At 42.9% G+C, this 22,850-nt stretch overlaps 1 protein-coding gene across 1 annotated transcript in view; it reads right to left on the bottom strand.

The window, feature by feature from the left end:
* The window catches only part of MRS2 (magnesium transporter MRS2), a gene marked incomplete in the record, with an annotated part of 468,540 nt that overhangs the window by 428,937 nt on the left and 16,753 nt on the right, over positions 1-22,850 (bottom strand). The window contains 1 exon segment of the mRNA XM_044065745.1: positions 7,087-7,157. Within this exon segment, the coding sequence (XP_043921680.1) occupies positions 7,087-7,157 (71 nt within the window).

Genomic DNA, 22,850 nt, shown 5'->3' with positions numbered 1-22,850 from the left:
TTAAGTTAAGGAAAGAATTCAGCCAGACTGATGGCTTGAGTCAAAGTAAACTCTGAAACTACTTCTGGAATGAATGAGGGATTTTGTTCTTAAAGGAATTTTATCTATATGGAAAACCAAACAGGATTCACCCACCATGTGAGCTTGTGACTCATAGGTTCATAGGTAGGTACTAGGCTATCGGCCCTGGGGCCTATATAAGCCTAGCCAAAAAAGTTCCCTGGCTTTCACCACCCAAGAAAGTTATTTTCCTGTGCCCATGTCTAGCAGAGCCACAGAAGTGACCCTCGGAGTGAATTTCCTATTTCCCATTCAACTGTCGAGATTTTTCTTAAAGAGGGCTAATGAGGAGCTTTGCTTGACATGAATGGGTAGTCTGTTCCAGAGCATGGGAAGTCTCTGGGACAAGAATCTATCCCTCCAGCATGCTCTGTTTATTGTGGTGGCAAGGTTTAGTTCCCTGGAGTGTGTGGCTCGGAGGGATTGGGGTTTCTTTAAATGTAGCATGTCCAACAGATCTGGGTTTGACATGGCTTTGTATTTTGGCAGAGGTCGCCTCTGAGTAGGGAATAAGCAATGGAGTAGAGCTGGAGTTTTTTGAGGCGGTCTGCGTATGGCATCTGTTTGAGGCTAGTAATCCTCTTAGTGAGGTACTTCTGTGGCCTTTCTAGTTGTAGATGTCTTGCAAGGTACATGCCAAATGGGGCATTGTACTCTATAATGGGTCTGATAAGGGATGAGTAGAGAGGAACAATTACTTCTTTTTTTTCTGGACGTGAACCCCTTTGTGATGAGGTGTGACATGTATAAGGATTTCCTGACTACTGTGGCAATGTGATTATCAAAGGAGAGACTACTGTCCACCTGTGTCCCAAGGTCTCATCACAATTTTGGTGTTTTGTAGGCTACCGCCTATGTAGCAGCTCATGAGTACAGTGTTCTTCCCAAAAGGGATGACAATGCACTTCTTGGCACTGAGCGTGATGTCATGACTGACACCAAGCATCAGTCTCAGTGAGGCCCCTTTGTAGAATGTCAACATTATTAGGCGATTCTATTATGGCACCTAGCTTGCAGTCGTCTGCAAACTTTGTTAGTCAAAGACCTGCTGTATTAGCCTGGACTTCTGAGAAGTAGATGCCAAACAGGAGAGGACCCAGGACTGAGCCTTGTGGTACTCCACTTGTCACTGGTCTGAAGTTGGATTTAGAGTCGGCTACTTTCACTGTGTGGGTTCTTTCAGTGAGCCAGTTGGCCACCCATCTTGTGACATAGGGATTTATGCCCAGTCTAGTAAGTTTATCTATAATTCCAGAGTGGGGGATGGTGTTGAAAGCCTTGGCGAGGTCAAGATAGGCTGTGTGCACCACCTTACCCTCATCCACGGCTCTGGTGACTACTTCAAAGAAGTCAATCAGGTTTAGGAGATATGACCTACCTTTTATAAACCCAAACTGAGTGGGGTCCAAAGTTTGGAGGTTACTTATGCCCTTGTTTATAAGCTACAAGATGATACATTCTATGGCCTTGCAGACCAGGCTCATCAGGCTAATGGGGCGGTCATTCCCAGGGTCCATGTTGGCATCCCCTTTGTGGAGTGGGATAACCATCGCTGTGCGCGATTCAGTAGGCACAAAGCCTGAAGAGAGGGTATGATTGAACATGGTACTTAGGTGGGGTGCCAGTTTGTTCTGTAGTTCATGCATAACTCGGCCTCAGATGTTGTCAGGTCCCATGGATGCTGTGCTATTGGCTTTGGAGAGTGCTATCTTTACTTGTGCAGCCATGATTACAGGGGCTTTGCATTCTTCCGGTATAGTGATGGGCCCTTTGGGGGGTGAGGGGGGGGATGAAGTTTGCACTGAACCTATCTACCAGGATCTTGCCAATATCAGTTGGTTCAGTATACCTAGTGCCATTGTGCTGTAGCTCACAGCAGATCTCATTTTGCGAATGTCAGAGCAACAAGTAATGCAGTCTTCCATATAATGAACCATAAAATCAACCTGATAAGCTGGTCCAAAGGGGGACAAAGTTAACTTTCCATGCATAACGTTAAGATTCCAAGATGATGTCATCGGCTTCTTAGGTGGTCTTAAAAACAAACTCCTTTCAGGAACAGCATGACCAAAGACTGAGCAGAAAGGGAAGGGTGCATGGGCAGCCAACAGACAAACCTTGAGTTGTGTTGTACCTGTGTTGACAGAGGAATAAAAAAGGCCAGACGTTTGTAACTCTTACAAGTATTGTAGCACCAGTGGTATATAATCCCGGAATGGGCCCTGGTTATTAGTATGACATCAGACAGTAATTTTCTTTTCATTTTATTAAAATAAGGTTTCCTACCAGCAGGCTTTCTTGCCTCCTTTAGTACCTGCTACATGGCATCAGAAACAAAGTGCCTAAAAGATATCAACAATGAATCACCCAGGCAGTCAGATGCAGATGTTTTAGATGGGTGTTCTCAAACCCACCCTGTTTTGTGCAAGTGCATCCAATTTATGAGGAAGCTTGTGGTAAATGCCCTTGTCCAATTCCATTAGAAGGGAGAACCACCACTGCCTGAGCCAAAAGGAAGTCACCACAATAAATCTTTGAAGAGTCCTTCTGAATCTTGAGAATGACCCTGGATATCAGTGGAAAGGAAGGAACTGTATACAAGAACATTCAGATCCATGGGAATGAAAAATCATCTGTTTTCCAGGCCTACCTGCAAGGAGTCCTGGAGCAAAGTTTCTTTTGAAAGGAGGCAAACAGACATACTTCAGATGTTCCCCACAACTGTATCAATTCCTGGAAGACCACCCAAGTACCTCATTTAATTTCCAATTGTGAAAGTCTGTCCTAGTCCTACTCAGCTTCTCTGCCATTACATTTTGCTCTGATGAAATGTGGGAAGCTTGTATGGTTAAACAATGCTGAACTGTGACCTCATACACTACCAGGGTAAGACCTGAAGCCCCACTCTTCATGTGCAACATCACTGTGAGTCTGCACTCACCTGCAAAGGCCATGGGGCTCACACATGATGAAGAGACTCCAAGCAAGGATCACAGCTAACATCTCTTTCACTTTTATCTTTTTATGCTTTGGCCTGTCTCTTTCATAACAAAGACCTTGCATCTTTAGCCCCTTTGATACAGTTCCCCATGCAAAATCTGATACTTCTTTACTTACTTTATACTTCTGATACTTCTTTACAAGGCATGACTAAATTTAAAGCTGTCTGAAAGATGGTTCTAAAGTACAGATCTCATATAGCTTGTAAATCTGCATTGCTTTTATTAAGTGGACAATTGCTACTAAGTTCCCTAAATAAATAAAGTGGGTTCAAATAAGCAAGTCAGCTGAAACAAATCTACAAAAACCTATCTGACTGGCTTCTTACTCACAAACGCATTCTAAAGAAGAAGAAAAAAAAAAAAAAAAAAAAAAAAAAACACGTCCATGGTCCTTGGAACCTAGCAAAGACTGGTCAAGGTACACATCAATAGGGCGACAGTTTAGCATTAAAAATATGCTGGTGTCTGGCTAGAACCCAATCTCAACCTACAAAAACATGCATAAAACACTAAGAGCAAAATAAACATTCTGCACTTCTGGCCCAGTAAAGCATCATACTTCCTTTCCCATGACAAAAGAGGTGCCATAGTTAAGAGGTCCTTCTCCTCCATTTGGCATATGCTCTCCCCATCAAAGTCACTGCATCAAAAAATGAATCGCAAAGCTCTACAAACCACCTGCAACAACAACTGCAGATTCATCACCCTAGTCCCTAAAAGAGAACACCACTGATTCTTTCTTGATAAAGCCAAATGGATGGCTACCTCTAGAACTCAGAACCACACTACTTGTAGCAGGCCTGCCTAGTCTTTAAACTTGAACAAACTTTAGCTCCTTTCTCCTTCAAGCCCCACATTTAAAACTACACACCTTCTCCATTCTTTCCCTAAATATCTTGGGTACTAACCCTCCACATATAAAATCTATTGTACTCTTTTCTAAATTTCACTCAAAATTAAAGTTGTTCTTAGTTCATCATCTTCTTTCGGCTGTTCCCGTTAGGGGTCGCCACAGCGGATCACCTGTTTCCATTTCTTCCTGTCCTCTGCATCTTGCTCTGTCACACCAACCACCTGCATGTCCTCTCTCACCACATCCATAAACCTTATCTTAGGCCTTCCTCTTTTCCTGTTACCTGGTAGCTTCATCCTTAGCATCTTTTTCCCAATATTCTCTGCATCCCTTCTCAGCACATGTCCAAACCAACGTAATCTTGCCTCTCTGGCTTTGTCTCCAAACCTTCCAACCTGGGCTGACCCACTAATATACTTATTCCTAATCTTGTCCACCCTCGTCACACCCAGTGCAAATCTTAACATCTTTAACTCTGCCACATCCAGCTCAAACCCCTGCCTTTTTGTCGATGCCACTGTCTCCAACCCATATAACATAGCTGGTCTCACTACCCTCTTGTAGACCTTCCCTTTCACTCTTACAGGTACTCGTCTGTCACAAATCACTCCTAACACTTCTCCACCCACTCCATCCTGCCTGTACTCTCTTCTTCACCTATCTTCCACACTCACCATTACTCTGAACTATTGATCCCAAGTATTTAAACTCATCCACCTTCGCCACCTCTACTCCTTGCATCCTCACCATTCCTCTATCCTCCCTCTCATTCACACACATATATTCTGTCTTAGTCCTGCTGACCTTCATTCCTCTTCTCTCTAGAGCATATCTCCATTTCTCCAGGGTCTCCTCCACCTGTTCCCTACTCTCACTACAGATCACAATGTCATCTGCAAACATCATAGTCCAAGGGGACTCCTGTCTGATCTCGTCTGTCAACCTGTCCATCACCACTGCAAATAAGAAAGGGCTCAGAGCTGATCCTTGATGTAACTCCACCTCCACCTTAAACGCATCCGTCACTCCCACCGCAGACCTCACCGCTGTCACACTACCCTCGTACATATCCTGGACCACTCTTACATACTTCTCTGACACGCCCGACTTCCTCATACAATACCACAACTCCTCTCTAGGCACCCTGTCATATGCTTTCTCCAAGTCTACAAAAAACACAATGTAACTCCTTCTGACATTCTCTGTACTTCTCCATCAACACTGTCAGAGCAAACATCGCATCTGTAGTGCTCTTTCCCGGCAAGAAACCATGTTCTTAGTTAAACAACCAAAATGCAAATGCTTAACTAAGAATGGAATCGCATCCAGACAAAAATCCCCTTTCTCGGCATAAGGTCTACATGTACTGTACTGTAACTATTTAAAAACATATATTCTGTCGGACAATGTTACAAGCATATTATGGCTACTGAGAATGTGCACATTATATTCTGTCTGAAGAGTATATCATTACAAGGTGATTACTATGTGTTATTTTTTAGAAGTCAACTCAACTATAGACAGGTTCTTAGACATTGAAAAGGAATACAACACCTTACAATGTATTTTATGGTATCATTAAAATGCATACAGACGAAGCACTTAAAGAGGTTATAGGGAACACTATAGTTAGTAGCACCCATTTGGTCAACATTTAAAAGGATGTACACCTTTAAGAAAATGTCTTGAAATGTTAAGTGCTACTCAGCATCTACTGCAGAAATATCAATGAATAATGTGAATGGTGTCCCCCAATGTCAGTCTAATTAAGGGTAAAGGAAAAACGTTAAGAGTGTTCATCCTAAGAATTGTTTCCTTTTCTCCAAGTTTCTTCAACCTTGGAAATAATACATTTAGAAAACAGGGGTGTAGGAACAAAGATCCCATGTTGAAGGGTACAAAGACTACTGTTCCGTACAAAGATTACTGTCCCATGCAAAAAATCTATTTCAAAATATTCCATTTACATTGCAATTTTATGTTAAGAAACAATGTGTCGAATTTTTGATGTGAATCTTGCAAAGTTTTCAGTCCTGACACAGCAGGGTTTGATATTCTATTATAAAGCCGATGTTGTATTTTGATCAATGATATTAAAGGTCCTTAGCTTGCCTTTTAACAAACAGAATTTGATGCCACTGGCATACTTTTTGACAATGGACGTTACACTGAATGTTCTGAAACAGAGCCTAGAACTCAAAGTGGTACAGAAGAAACAGACAAAGTGAATACAGCATTCAACGTAGATGATCTAAAATATATTAAGATGATAGACAATTGTAGGAAGGAAATATTCTACTCATGGTTATGAAGCTGTGAATTTATAAAAAAAAGACTGAATCTATAAAAATACTGCATACCATAACAGCAAAGCAGCATTTTGGAATATTTCTTCCTTAGCTGAAGAGCATTTGTAACAGAAAACAAATGGAGAGAGAGAGAGAGAGAGAGAGAAGCACCAAGGAGTAGCTACTATTGGGCAATACGGTGCAAAGGGAGGGCTTAACATCCTGAGGGTTTAAAGCAGATGGACCTTCTACTATCAATCAACTAACCAGTGTGAGTGCTACAAGCTTAAGATACAGTAAAAATATTAAAGAGCAGTAGGGCTGAGTAGCAATGCCCTGTACCTTCTACAAATGTTTTCCAGCGACTAGTAACTCCACTTGAAACCTTTTTACCAACTTGCTGATTTAAAATCTTGAGATAGTTTCCTCATCAAAAAATGGGAGCACACGCTCAAAACCTTGCTGAAATTCAGGTTATGAAAGGATATTCCTTGTTCCCCAATTTAAAAGTCAATTAGATTCCCTGGATATGAATTGCAGGTAAATTGTATTGCTTGTCTGGTCAAGGTTATACATATGACAGGTAATCATTCCTTATATCACCCATAAGCTTGCACACACTGCAGGTATAATTTTTTGGGAAGTTTTCAGAAACCACTTTGAGAGTATGTTTTGTGGTAGATACCATAATAGATCTCAGTGACCTACAGATTAGACCTATCAGCTTAAACAAGCAACCCTCCAATTTCTACTCTGATCTTAAATGAAACCCTGTTATGACAGTTTCCGAACACTACTCTAAATTTTGTGCTGCGAGAAAAAAGCTTTGAATGGATTTAATATTGCCTACGTCACAGTGTTATAACATAGAACATTTACTTACCACAGCAAACACCGGTGCCACGCTGGCCAGAGTAGCTTGTAAACTATCAGTTAAACAACGACAACATAAATCTAGATCAAAAAGAAAAAGATTAAAAAAAATCAGCAAGCTGGATTTTTTTTTTCTTTTAGTATATTTAAGTACTAACTAAATTCTTTCATAGCAGTTTTTGGCAATCAATGTTCTGGGCACTTACCATAACCGTAGACCTGTAAATGTCTACCTACAGTAACCGCTAGAACTTGAGATATAGATTCCTCAGCAGATAAAACTTTACCAAACTGCCAGACACCCTCCTTTTTCAATGATGTGCAACACATTCCTCTTCAGATCTGAGGTAAGTGAGAAAGTTGAGGAAAAACAGAAAGAAACAGGCAGTGGAGTTTGAAATGTGGTGATCTACCATTATGATAAGTAATAAGAAGTTATGTACCTACCATAACGTTCCATGTTAGTTGTCTTCTTCTCGCCTTCTTTCTTGCTGGATGGGTTCGGAGCCGATCCTCGGCTCCGACTCGGCCTATACTATAGCTCGAGAGCTATTTTTACCGGCTCGAGGCAGCCCTATATCCCACAATACCATGTGCTAACTCCCCAGATCTCGTTGACAGCTAACACATAGTATAGTTTTATTGTTACCAAAAAATAAGCTATTATATAAAAATACGGTCTCCCTGCTGGTAACACTCATGATATGGGTAACCCTGAATAACTATGTATCATGAAGGAAAAGGAGTCAGAGACCTTCAAGTCTGTCCAGGCTAGGGGGCAGGAGGGAGGGACGCAAGAAAGAAGGCGAGAAGAAGACAACCAACATGGAACGTTATGGTAGGTACATAACGTCTTAATGTTAAGTTGTCATTCTCGCCTTCATTTTTGCTGGATGGGACAGCGTCCCTAGCACCTTGGTCCTGCGTAGCTCAACGGAACAGACTCCTGAGTACGGTGGAACCAAAGTCAGCTCTATTTCTGGAGGCTATATCAAGTTTGTAATGGGTAATAAAAGTATGTTGAGAAGCCCATGTAGCTGCTGCACAAATGGCATCTAATGGTAACCTTGCTTGAAAGGCTGTTGAGGTAGATAGTGCCCTGGTTGAATGAGCCTTAGGTCTTGAAGGAAGTTGTTTGTGTCTCAACTCGTAGACAAAGGTAATGATGGATGCTAACCATCTGGAAAGAGTTACCTTTGATACTGGAAGTCCTTTCTTTCCTTCAGCATAAGAAAGGAAGAGCTGTTCTGACTTTCTGAATTGTTTTGTCCTGTCTAGATAATACCGCAGTTGACGATGAACATCCAAGGAATGTAGTTTCTGTTCTGCCCTGTTTGAATAATTTGGGAAGAAAACAGGCAAGTCAATAGTGTGGTTTAGATTTGATTCAGAAGAAACCTTTGGTAGAAAGGAAGGAAGGATTCGTTCTGAGAGCTACCCTGTCTTTATGAAAAGCCAAATAAGGGGAACGGACAGACAAGGCCTGAAGTTCTGACACCCTTCTGGCAGATGTTATAGCCACCAAAAACAGAGTTTTCCAAGAGAGAAGCTTGAGGGAACAAGAAGCTGCAGGCTCAAAGGGAGGGAGAATTAATGAAGTTAACACCAAATTTAGATCCCATTATGGAGGAGGATCCTTAATGGGAGGTCTGAGCAAGAAGATGCCCTTGAGGAAAGCTTTACAGAGTTTATGGGACATAATATTGGTTTCCGAGAGCCCTACATGAAAACTGGCAATGGCCGCTAGTTGTACTCTGATAGTGGCTGACGACGACCCTGAATGAAAAAGCTCCACCAGAAACTCTAGAACTTTATGAATTGGTGCATTAAAAGGATCTAAGGACCTAGCTTTTGCCCAGAACGAAAAATGCTTCCATTTACTCGCATAAAAGTCTTCCCCTAGTATTGGACTTATGGGAGGCAAGAATGATATCATGGACAGGAAGAGAAATAAAGGGAAGTCTGGCTATGGTTGGAAGTGGAGCAACCAAGCTGTGAGGTTGAGGGACTGAAGAGACTGGTGCAGCTTGCCCATCAGATGGGTCAAAAGGTCTGGAAATGGTTCCAGAAACCAGGGCTGTTCCAGTAGATAACGGTGCAGGAACAGAAACCATACTTGTTGAGGCCAGTACGGAGCAATGAGGATCATTTTGGATCTCAATGCGGTTGCTTTCTGAATTAACTGTGGAATCAACGGAAAAGGGGGAAAAGCGTATAGAAGACCCAGAGGCCAATCGTGGACAAGAGCATCTCTGGGGGGATGGCCTGGTAGAGGGAAGAGTGTGAGGAAGTCGAGGCACTTGCTGTTTTGAGGTGTTACGAAAAGGTCGCAGCAAGGCTGGCCCCACTTCTGGAAAATTTTCTCTGCTACCGCCTGATTTAGAGACCACTCGTGAGGCATGAGAATTGTTCTGCTCAGTCTGTCCGCTATGACGTTGGACCTCCCGGGGATGTGCATTGCTATCAGAAACCGTTGAGAGGAGATCGCCCACTGTCAAAGTCTGAGTGCTTCTCGACATAGGGGGTAGGACTTTGTTCCGCCCTGCTTGTTTATGTACCACACTACAGACATATTGTCCGTTTGAACTGCTATAGTCCCCGTGGGAAGAGAGTCCTGAAGGGCTTGCAACGATAAAAGCACTGCTCTCATCTCCAGGACATTTATGTGCAGGTGGCATTCTAATTGTTGCCATGTGCCCTGGACATTCATGCCCTGATAGTGCCCCCCACCCGATCAGGGAGGCATCTGTTGTCACCCTGGCAACTGGAGGGGGAAGAACAAAGGGTCTGCCCTGAAGAAGTTGAGGGGGGACCATCCACCAGGAGAGATGTTTTTTGCAAGTTGGGGTTATCAATATGTTGCGCGTCATTTGGGAGCTGTTGAAAGGACCACTGAGAAAAAAGCATCCACTGGAGAATTCTCATGTGGAAGCAGGCTAAGGGGAGAAGGAGAATCGCCGCTGCCATGAGGCCTAATGTTTTCAGTACTAACTTGACTTGAATTCTGTTGGACTGAAACAGAAACTGAACATTCCACCATATGTCTGTCACTCTCTGAGGTGGTAATGTTGCAGACATTTCTGTGGTGTTTAATACGGCGCCTATGAAGTTTATACATTGACAAGGTGACAAGAAGAATTTTGTGAAATTTATGGAAATACCTAGTTTGTTGCAAATGCAAATGGTGTAATGCCTGGCTATGATAAGATGCTGCTTGGTGGTAGCGGTAATGAGCCAGTCTAAATATGGAAACACCTGGAATCCTTTTTGTCTCAGGTGAGCCGTGACCACTGCCAAACATTTGATGAACACCCGGGGGGCTGTGGTGAGACCAAAGGGCAGGGCTCTGAATTGGTAATGACTGGCTCCCAGCCGGAAGCGGAGAAACCTCCTGGAGTGCCTGTGTATCTTTACATGATAGTATGCGTCCTGAAGGTCTAACGAGCACATCCAGTTGTCTCTGCCCAAGAAGGGCAGAATGGACTGCAGCGTTACCATCCAAAATTTTGCCTTCTGCACAGACTTGTTCAGTCTGCTGAGGTCCAAAATGGGTCTCCAGTCTCCTGTCTTTTTCGGTACCAAAAAGAACCTGGAGTAGATTCCGGATCCTAGCTGGTCTGCTGGGACTGCCTGGATGACTCTTTTTTCTAACAGCGTTTTTATCTCTAGCTGTGCCTGACCCCTATGTCCGGGTGGTACGTCTGGGAGGGGTCTTGGCGGTTGGATCGGAGGGAAATGAAGGGGATTTTGTAACCCTCTGATATGATCGACTGTACCCATTTGTCTTGCGAGAGGGATTGCCAGGCTTCCGGGTACAGAGATAATCTTCCCCCGACTGCCTTCGAAGGTGGGCAGCTTCTCAGGGATGCTGAAAGGGTTGGTCAGGGAAGGATTCCCTGGAACCCTGGTTCTGTGGACCCCCTCTGCCCCTGGGGCAGCGTCTATTATTGTTCCCCCTCTGCCTCTGGGGGGAATTTCACCACGTGCGGCAGGCTCGACTCCCTGTGGTTTGCGGAACCACATCTTTCCACCCTTCTGACCTTTAGGGTATGGTGTAGATGGTGTGGAAAAGTGGACTCCCACTGCAGAGAGAGTCTTACCATCTTGCTCGCACCTGGTGAGGGTATTCTTCACCTGAGGTCCAAACAACTCTGAACCATCAAAGGGAGTGTTGGTGAAAGACGCCTTGAAGGGATCAGCAAAATTACAGTCACATCCAGGCGTGACGTCTTAACGCAACCCCTGTGCCTGCGGCCCTACTCGCTCCATCGGCTGCATAAGAGATAAGCCGCATGGAGGAGTTGGCAATGGAATTCAGGGTAGCGAGCTGGGAGTTAATCTTGTCCTGATATCCCGCAGCAGAAGGATCCTGTATGGTTTCACCCAGTTCTTTGAGCAAATCTCTCTGAAGGCGGGTGAAATGACATAGATAGTTCAGCGACCGGATGGCAAAGGTTGCTGAAGCAAATGTCCGCTTACCGTACCTGTCCATAGTCCTGGACTCTTTATTAGGAGGATGAACAGGTACAGAAGGAACTGGTAATTCCATCTTAGTGGCGGCTGCTACTACCATAGCATCTACCGATACACCTTTGGTCAGAAATGGTTTGTCTACCAGAGCAGAAATAAATTTAGAAGGCCTCCTAGGCGTAGGTTCCATCGATTCAGGAGCTGCCTGCGCCTTTCTGGCCACTACTTCCATCAGTGGGTCAAAAGGAGGGGACACCCAGGAGGTGGAAGGGCGAGACCCAAAAGTGCCAAGCTAAACCGACTCATCCTCGGAGGGTTTGAGGGTGGACCAATTCCCCCTCTGTTTCAGGATCTCTAGGATGTCTGAAAAGGAGACATCCTCAGAGGGGGATCTCGGGGAACCCTCCGACTCATCCAAGTCTGTGTCCGAAGTGATAGACTCGGGAGAGTCTATGTGCTTCCTCTTGCACTTTCTTTTCCTAGGGGGTTCCCCTGACGCTTCAGGGGAGGCCTCGGATGAAGAAGAGACACCTAAAGTGGGTACCCTATGCTTTGGATCTCTGCTATCAATTGCCAGAGGATGACCAGAGACCGTAACAGGCACTGTAGAGGGAGGAGCTGAAGGAACCAACCTTGGAGCGGACGCCGGATCCAGCACGCTCCTCATCACCTCAAAGGCTCCCCTATCAGGCACAGAAGAAAGTCCTGGCTCCGAGGATACCAGGACAGCTCCCGGCGCCGACAGAGAAGGCTCTGAGAATGATGTCAGGGCCGAACTAACCAGCGCCGAAGCTCCAAGAGGGAGAACGGGGTCAGACAAGGGTCCGATGCCACTCGCCCCCTCGGAGCCAATGATGGAGTCCCAGTGCCCAGACCTCTCCACGGAGAGAAACAATGAAGAGGTTGGAGTCGAAGATGCCAGGGCCGAAGGTGGTACTATCGGCTCCGACGTGGGTAAGGTTCCGGTTCCGACAAACTCCGGCTCCGAGCTCAACTGAAGAGTCGGAGGAGGAATCAAAATTGGCACAGAGGGAGCCACTGTCTGGTGAGATGGGCTTTGGAGAATTTGGGCCAGTGCCTGAGACTTGAGGAGTCTACTGACCACCCTCTCAATGTCATGGTCGGACAGTCTGGACGACCTGGAGGAATGAGACCTATGACTCCGCTCCGACAGTAAGGGCAATCCTGGAGCCGAACGAATGGACTCTACGGAGGGTGACCTAGAGCGCTTGTGCGCTGTTGTCGGCTCCGATATGGGTTTTGGAGCGGGCAATGTCTTGCTCGCATCGGATCTGACTGGAGCCAATGTCGGAGCAGTTTCGGTTCCGTCAGCCGTCGACTCAAAAACTGGAGCCGAGGGTTTGGCGGGCTTGGATGACTTCCCCGAGCCAGATTTAGATGGGGAGTAATCAGGCTTCAATAAGCCCCTCAAAATTAGCTTATTGTGGTGCTCCTGCAGGACTCTTGGACTAAATCCATGACAAACAGAACAAGAGTCCTGCAGGTGCAAGGGTCCCAGGCAATAAACGCAAGAAGTGTGACCGTCTGTCAGAGACATCTTCTGACAGCACGAGTCACACTTCTTGAATCCTGAGACTTTAGTGTCTTTGGACATTATAGTGGACACTAACAATCTAGCACAGTCAGCACACAACTCACTCAACAAGGGGAGAAGTTAAAGGGCTGACTAAGAAAAACAGACACACACCCACTCAATAAGGGCAAACTATAGGGATAACTATAGAAAAACTAAAGCTCGAAGGCCCGTTTATCAAATTGACTAAAGGAAGGGGGGGGGGGGGCTTAACGAAAACTGTTAATAAGCTTTTAAGGAAAGATAATGAACAGATAGGGAAAACTAACCTTAAATGTTTTTAAAAATCCTCACAAAAAGAAAAACAATTTTTACACTGATCTGAGCCAGTAAAAACGCAACCTCGCAGCAAAGCGGCAAACGAGATCTGGGGAGTTAGCGCATGGTATTGTGGGATATAGGGCTGCCTCGAGCCGGTAAAAATAGCTCTCGAGCTATAGTATAGGCCGAGTCAGTGCCGAGGATCGGCTCCGAACCCATCCAGCAAGAATGAAGGCGAGAATGACAACTTAACATCATTCATTATCTGATAAGAACAGTTTCATCTTCCATAACCACTAGTAGACAGTCTGTAGCTAGCCTCACTGACTGGGCACTGTAACTGGAATGTAACCCTAACCACAACAGTTCTGAAAAAAAGAAAGACTTAATCCTGTAGATGAAATTCAACCTGTAGTGCCTCCTGGATGATCTCAGGGATGACCAGGTTAGTGATGCACAGAGATCATGAAAAAAGGGTTGTGAAGGCAGCCACTGCCCAAGCAGAGCAAACTTGTCTTCTCTCATGTTTACCATAACAATTGGAGACAATGGTTGCCAAACAACTAGAAATACTGAGCTTGGCAACTTTTTTGCCCAGTCTGGGCTTGGCAAAGAAGACAAACAGCTGATCATTAATCCTGACTGACTTAGCCGCGTCCACATAAAGTGTAAGGTATTGGTGGAGAGCCATACCAAAGAGGGGGCATTCTTCTTGATTGGAATATTCTGGGAAGAAGGTTGCCAAACTGGTTTAAATGACTATTTAATAACACCCTGTGTGTAAAGGATGGCCTGATTAAAAACTGATAAGCACAATTCTTTCCTTATGAAAATAACAATGGCAGTTTGGTCAAAAACACTGACTATGAAGAAATGGAAATGTGTAGGGCATCCAAGCCTAGTTTTGGGCAAACGTGTTCAGACAGGATGGTGTGCATTTGTCAAGATCAGGGAAAAACAATTTTTGCAGCAGATATTATGCAATATTTGACAAATATTAGGCAGGATTTTTGCCATGTCGAAAAATTTAACAGTTCACAGATAGCAACATTTGATGAATCTCTGATGGTTGTTCTGCTTCTTTCAGCTTTTCCCGGTTAGGGGTTGCCACAGCGGATAACCTGTCCGCTTGTGACTGGCAGTGGAGTTTTACGGTGTCGAGTTGCCAGCCCGGTGCCCAAAATTCCACAGAAGGCACGCATCTCTGATGGTTGTTAATGAGCATTAATAATAAAGTTTTTTTTAATGGAAAATGTGTTACGTTCCCACAAGACTGATGTTGCTTGTGAAACATGGTTAAAGAACAATGACTAGAAACCAGTTCTGTCAGGGTATAAATGTTTTTACTGTAACAGACATTCTAATAAAAAAATCAGGTGGAAGTGTTATGACAGGGAATAAACATCGTTATGAGATCTGTGATTATTACATGTTCAGTGGTAACACCAATACTATAGACTGTGTAACTGTGACAAAGACAACCCTTGGAACATAACAATTGTTGGAGTGTATAAACCACCAAAGGCAAGTGCAGATGACCTAAAGGAATTCATACATTTCTTGCATGAAACACAAGAGGGAAGAACAACATTAGCTTAAATTTGCCAAAAACAAATTGGAGTAATATTGATTCTACAATGTTAGTAAGGAAATTATTCACAGCGTATATTCAGGAACAACAATTGCTTCAGATTATTAAAAACCTACCAGGGGACGGAACATACTAGACATTGTGTTCCCAAAGAAATTACTGTAACTTCAAGTCAAGTTTTACCACCATTTATGTGCAGTGATCATGGGATTATAAAGGTGAATTTGTTGCTAGATAATTCTGCCAAACTGAAATCTAAGCCAATGCACAGAAGGTTAATTACAGATTATATGGAAGCAAAACAGTCACTATGTAAAACTAACTGGAGTGAGGTGTTCAGTGGAAAAACTGCAGATGGAATGTGGAAAGTTTTGAAAGAAATTGAGTGCAAAAAGTCAAAAAATGTTTAACATCAGGATCTAGGTATACAACATCAAGGGGATATTTTTCCATAAGAACAAGATATCAAAGTGATAGACAAAAAATATAAAAAATGGAAGAGAGGTCGAACTACAACTTTGAAAACTGAAAGAAAAGCTGGATAAACAGATTAAGCATAGTGTGAGACAAGGTGAAGAAAATTTATACAAAGATATCGAGCATAATAGGAAATATTTTTATAGATGCATAAAATGCGGAAGGAGTAAAGATACACAAATTGAAAAACTGTGTGAAGATTCTAAAATTTGTTTTCAGACACAGCAGATTATAGACTTATTTACAAAATCTTATGCAAAACAGTTTGGCTTCACAAATTGGGTGACAGGTTGTACTAGTAACATCCGGGTAGCCCCAAATACTGGAATCAAATTACATTATATTGAAAAAAAGAACTATGCAAACTGGATCCAAACAAAGCACAGGGAGGAGATGGAATCAGTAACAATGACCTGAAAATACTTCAACAAGAACTTACAGTACCATTATATCTATTATTCACTAGGTCATATAAATATGAGGAGATTCCTCAAGACTGGAGACATGCACTTATTAAACCGGTCTTTAAGAGAAAGGGGAGTAGGACAAACCCAGAGTCATATAGACCCTTAAGTCCACTTTCATGTTGTGGAAAAATAACGGAGAAGTTAATATTGGATAAGATACTGTCAGAAGTGGATAGATTGGGACTTCAAACCATATATCAGCAAGCATATGTTGAAAGCAGATCTATTACTACCTGTAAAATGATGCTCTATAACAATGTAATAACAGCTATGAATGAAAAATTGTGCTATGATGTTCATAGGTTAGTAGTAGGCTAAGTGCCCTTGCGAGCCACTGTAAGCCTAGCCAATTATCCCTTGTGAGACTTGAACACTGCATCTTGTATTTGTAAGGCAAACACCTTAACCATTATGCCACCCTCCCAACTAATTTATACAGATTTAAACTTCAGTACTTGACAGGGTCATACACAAAACACAGATCAATAAATTAGTCAACTAGGTATTGATGTGCTCTTGATAAGATGGATAGCTGCATGACTTACAAATAGGACATGACAAGCGGACAGGTGAAATCCTTGGTTACAGTCAGGGTGTTCCAGGGCTCTGTCCTAGGCCTTTACTTGTTTGGATTGTGTCTTTCAGACCTAACTTTTTCATCCGAGGTGTTTTACAGTCTATATACAGATGACCTGAAGTTGGGTAAACTGATTAGAGACTTATATGTGTTACAGTTAAGGCATGTCTAAAATATAACTTGATTAAATTGACCATTTGGGCACAGGAGAACAATATGCTGATAAATACATCAAAAACTAAGCGTATGAGATTTGGGAGACAAAAATTGAAAGGTGAATATTTAATACAGCACACACTGATTGAAACTGTAGACATTTAAGGACCTGGGTATATGGGTAGATTCAGCTATGAGCTTTTCTAATCATATCCACCAATTGCTTAATGATAGTTATAGAACTATAGGTTGCATAAAAAGATTTATAAAGGCTAGGAAATCAAAAATAATGAAGTCATTGTTTGTTAGTTACATTAGACCCAAACTTGAGCAAGGAATAACAATATGGAAACCCTATAAGAAAACAAGCATGAGTAAACTATAAAGAGTACAGTGAAAATATACCAAGGGCATCCATGGATGTGAAAATTTAAGTTATTACGAAAGACTAAAATATCTGAACTTGTACAGTGTCTCTGTTTACAGATATTTACGAGGAGGTCTTATTCAGGGGTATAGGGCATTTAGAGACAACTACCTCTGGGAATGTTTGGGGTTATCAAAAAGTACTAGAGAATCATCAGACAACCTACGTAGAACATTCTATATGAATGAGAAGTGTACCAATTGTTTCTCTGACAGAGTAGCTGATGCATAAATTGTTTCTCTGACAGAGTAGCTAATGCATGGAATAGACTACCAAATTACATTAAAGCAAGTACTAATTTAGATATTTTTTAAGAACAGCCTGAATACTTACAATGGGAACAAGTGTTTTGGTATATTAGCAAGCTAGAAGGGCATTAACGTCTATCCTTGAAATATTTGTATGCATGTATGAAGAACTTATAAAGTTTATCAAGGAAATAGTATTCTAAGAGATAAATTTTATGTCATATGACACTGCAGACCAAATGGTAGAAAAGTCAATTTCTTGAACCTAAAGAGATTTAGTCTTTCAGTTGAAGGCCTGAATTGAAAGGTTGTTTATAAAAAAAAGTCTTGCAAACTTATAAGGATGCTGGGAAGGAAAAGCAAAAAATGGCCAACAAATGGATCTTTATTTTAGAGTAGCATAATCACTGATCTTTGACAAACAACATATTATCTCTACACAGCTAGGATACAGAAATGGATTTAAACCCATATTACTGACAAATCCATTTCTCTCTATTTTGTTTTATTTTGTAATGACACAGGTAGAACACAATTGCTGGTCAGCTTCAAAGTATACAGTTTCATAAGAGAGACTTGCCATAAGGGTGAGAAAGCAGAATCCTGAAAGGTCAAAACTTCAATGGGTTCTGATGGAGGCATGGTTGCAGATCAGGGAACAGAGTCTGCTTGGTCCACAAAGGTGTGATGACAATAGCACTGGCTTTGTGTACAATTCTGATAATTAAAAAGAAATTGGGAGGAAGGGGCACAGTAAAGGATGCCATTTAGCCAGAGATGAGGTCAGGACACCTTCACCTAACCTCAAGATAAAATCAGTAACAAAAGTAAGATTATTTGTCACTGGTGATATAGGCAAAGAGATTTCAAACCACAAAATTCCAGTGGTGAAAGATGTTTTGTTAGCATTCGGTTAAACATGTTTCGTCAGCATTTGGATAAGTGATCACTTGTGGGGCATAAAAAGGCAGTTGATTACCATGTCCATTAGGGAATATGCTACCCCTTATCACGACTACAAAGCAAAGGATCTGGATTGCCCTGTGCTCATGGTAAATGATGTACCAGAGTACAAATCTGTTGTCGAACTAAACAGAAGAATCGCAAGGGTAAAGAGTCTTTAAAAGACAGCAGAAACAGAAGAACTGCCATCATCCCCAGGGGAGTGTCATGCAAATGAAACTCCTGAACTATCTACATTTCCTGAGGATTGCCTGCACATCGAAATGCCTGGCTACAAGACTCAATTCTGCAAGTTCTAACACTTCAAAATTTAAACTGCAACTATGAAGAAATACAGTGAATTATGATCCTTGCTGTTACACACTTAAAGCATTACTATAGGGTGTCTTTGCCTTTTACACTTGAAACACAGCGGTTGTGCCCCTAGCACCTACTGACTATATATGTGATCTCAGAGACCACTGTACCTCAAAGTGATGGAATACTCAGAGATACCACGATCTCAGAACTGGTATAAAGTATCACCTCTATTTGCACTGAAATTTTGTCTAGCACAATGAAGACAATTACAGACCTTCAACTTCCAAATGATACCATAAATGCCCACAACCTCCTCCCTAGGGCAGATGAGTCTATGATAGCTGTCACCTAAGGGATCTAAACTTGGAAGGGGTTCTCTTTCTGGAAGTTTACTGGATTTGGGCACAAAGCCACATGATAGCAGTATGTCCAGGAAATTCAAGTAGAATGAAAGACAAGAGTCAAGATGTTAAGACCACTGGAGTACTCTTGTATACAGCCTTCAGTTAGAGGCCACTCACCATTAAAGCCAAAAGTCACAATTCTGCCAGCAGTGATTGTGAGGACTCTAAGAAAGAAACGGGTTATCTTAGGGACAGAATCTTGTCTTAGGGTAAGAAAGGCCAAAGTCCTTATTTTAAAGAATACCAAACAAACATATGAGCTTGAAAATGAAGAAGATTCCCGCAACATGAGGTGAGCTGCCACTACACAGAATCTGTATGTGTTTGTTAAAAATATGGGGGGAAGGTAAGTCTATGCATCAGAGTCTAGACCTGGTTGAGGCTAGCTCCTACCAAAAACCACAGAAGCCTCCTTGATTTTTGGCAGTTTTAATATGGCATCTTGGAGGGCCAAAATGGACAGCCAGTCTCCTCTTGACACACAAGGGGGGGAAGGCAGGACTATACCATGACCATCCAAAGTTCTCTTTGGGGACAAATGCAATTAGCCTTTAGAGAATCAGAATAGGCCAGAGGTCCTTATTTTTTCCCCTAAAATGAATCTGTAATAAAATTCTAGACCTTTCTTCCCAGGTAGGACCTTCAGGGTGGCTCTTAGTAGCCCTCCTTGTTATCGTGTTTTGACAAGAAAGGAGGTTTTGCTATGGGGGAAGCAGTATCTCCTGGCAACACGAGACCCTTAAGATTTTCTCTGCAACAAGACAGAAGACCTCTCCTACCTGCCTCCTGAAACAGCTAGACAAAGAGAAAGGACTGATGTGATCCTCCTTAAGGCTGCCCACAGCCTTCTGCAGATCACCTTGGACCTCAGCCTCTTGGCCCATGCCTTGCTGGGAGCATACTGGGCAGACTGCCTACTCCAAGTGTCCTTCTGCTACTGTGGCTGTGGAATATACTACAGACACATCACACAGTGATTGCTCTGCATTCCAATAAGCAAAGTCTGGTAAAAGAGAGACTTAAAATCTACAGCCACCAGGATCTAGCTTCTTAAACTCATTCACTAGAGAACTAAAGACGAAGAGCTGCTGAAGAGTGGACTCTAAAAGGACTTCCAAGTGTCCTCAAAAAAGTGGGTCAAATGCAATAAGAAGTGCCAGCAGATGACAATGACAGATCTTGCTACCTAAGCAATCCTTCTGCACTTTTAAAGAGCTTTCTACTAACCCTTTCAGAGCAGTGTTCTCTGCAGAGGGGTCTGGAGGAGTCTTGCTTGATCCTGAGCAGGACTCTTGGAATCAGACGGGGGAGGGAAGGAGTAGAGAAACATCCCCTACCAAGGAAGAAATAGGGCATCTACTTTCCAAGCCAGAGGGCCAGGGACTCCAGCACAAAATACAGGAATTTATCTATTCAAAGGGGAGGTTAAAAGATCTACCTGTGGAATACAACACTGATGGACAATGTCGAGAAACACATTTCTGTTAGGCATTCATTCATGAGCCTTTTTGGATCTACTCAAAGAGTCTGCCACTATATTTTGCTCTGAAGGAATGTAGACAGCCTGAAGATCACTCAATACTGGACAACTAGGTCCAAGACCTGAAGTCAAGTCTGCTTAGAAGGTAGGACTGTGTCCTCCCTTGCTTGTTGATAAACCACATCACTGTGGTGTTGTCTGTGAAGATTTTGAAAGGCCCTGGAAGAAAGAGGAAATGAAAAGTCTGAAAAGCTAAAAGGAGAGCTCTCATCTCCTTTATGTTGATGTGATCTGACCTCTGATGAGGATGCCAGAGACCTTGGACCTTCAGGGAAGCAAAGGAATCTCCCACCTCCTGTCTGTGGTATCTGAGGATGTTCCTGAGATGGGACTGAGGGTTGAAAAGGAAGCCCTGGGTTGTGAAAAACTGATGAATCTGCCACTCATGCTCTAGTCTGAGGCATGGAAGGAAAGAACAAGAAAATCCCATGGATGACGGTGCTGAAAGTTTTCTCATATGGAGTCTGGCTAGAAGTAGCAAAGGAATAGTGAAGGCCAGAACCCTGAGAAAATCCTTGGCTGTAACCAAAGCCAGAGGAAGAAGAGAATGAAAAAAGTCGATTAGAAAAACAGCCTTGGGTGGAGTCAGGAATGCCAGCACGGGAATGGTCTGGATCCTGCAACCTAGAAATGTGTGATCCTGGGAAGGAACCAGGACCAATTTCTGAAAGTTTATGATAAATCCTAGGCTTTGTAAGAGACAAACTGTAAAGGTCCTGAAGCAAGATCTCAGGGGATGAAGCCTGAATGAGCAGGGCAACCAGCTAAGGAGAGATCTGAACCCTTCTCAGCCTGCAGAAAACAATGGCAGGAGCAAGGCAATTGGTGAATACCCATGGGGCAGCAGAAAGACCAAAGGGTAAAGCAGAGAACTGAAAATGCAAGGAAGAGACAGAGAAATGTAAAAACTTCCTGAAAAGAGGATGAAGTGGGATGTGAATATAAGCATCCCTGAGGTCCAGGAATACTTAAAGCTTGGGAAGAAAAAGAGTGAACAGGTTTTGAAGGTACAACATGCAAAAGGAAGGGATCTTCAGAAAGGTGTTCAGCTGAGAAAGATCCAGAATGGGTCTCTGGGTGTTTTCCTTCCTGGGAACCAGAAACATCTTGGAATAAAACCCCTTCCCTGCTCTTCCTGGGCAGGAGGCATAACTTGAATAGTGCCCTGTGCCAAAACGTCCTGAAGCAATTCTGGAAAGAAAGGAAGCTGTTCCTGAGGAAGTTGAGGGATACCCAAAAAGGAGGAAGGGATTTCCACACCATGAAGTATCCTTGGCAGATGAAGGACATAACCCAATAGTCAAGTGACCCTTAACCAATTGGGAATGGACAGGGAAAGACAAACAGATAAAAGAACCTGATCCAAGGAAAGAGGAAGCAAACTGTCAGAAAGAACCTGGTTTACCTTGAAAAGATGGCTTCTGAGAAACTGGCGTCCGAGTAGACTTAGGAGGTACATGCCAAGAATCCTTCGTACCTTCAAGAGGAGAGCAAGACTGTCTGCGTACAAAAGTAGTTTGGAGGGATAATTCCTCCGGAACTTCGGGATAGGAGACACAAAAATATATCTTTCAAATCCTGCAAGGTCTTGTCTTTATCCTGGAGGGACCTAAAAAAAGCTCAACAACACCAAAAAGGTTCTTATTAGTAAGAGAAGCATCTTACAACTTAGCCTTAATATCACCAGGTGAGGGCTGGAAATAAAGTCAAGAATAACATCTCTAAACAGAACCAAAGGCAGCAGCTCTAGATGAGGCCATCAGCTGCATTATAACTATATTTAACAGAGTGGTGAGCCATTCGAAAGGTAGAACCTGGTTTAGAAAGGGCCGAGACCTTCCCTTTTGAATCATGGAGGTCAGAGATAATGTGGTCATATGGGTCCAGTAATTAATATCCAAAAAGTCAGGGTGGCAGCAGTATATACCTTGTTGCCTAATTGTTCCATAGCTCTACTGTCACTGTCTAAGGAAGTAGTTTAGTCGAAGGCAAACGTTTAGAAGATTTGTCAGATGAGACAGACACTACAGAAGGGTCAGAAGGACATTTGTATAAGAACTTAAAAACATCAGGCACCTTGTAAAATCCATCAGGTTTCTTGGGGGTTGGAAGTTGAGAAACAGAGGCTACACAGGCTGCTAAAAAGATATCTAGAAGACTGGAGGTACAGCAGAGGGTTTAGGAGACTCCATCTGCAGGAGTTCATAATATCTCTTATGAATATCAGAAACCTGAGAACTGTCCCATTTGAAATATTCCATCATGAGAAAGATAGTGTCCCCAAAGCAGAGTTCTTCTA

Source organism: Protopterus annectens, chromosome 3.part0 (genome assembly GCF_019279795.1).
Source record: "Protopterus annectens isolate FY-2018-M chromosome 3.part0, PAN1.0, whole genome shotgun sequence".
NCBI lineage: Eukaryota > Metazoa > Chordata > Ceratodontiformes > Protopteridae > Protopterus > Protopterus annectens.
Note: the sequence above shows the minus strand (reverse complement) of the source record. Positions and strands in the feature narration are given on the sequence as shown.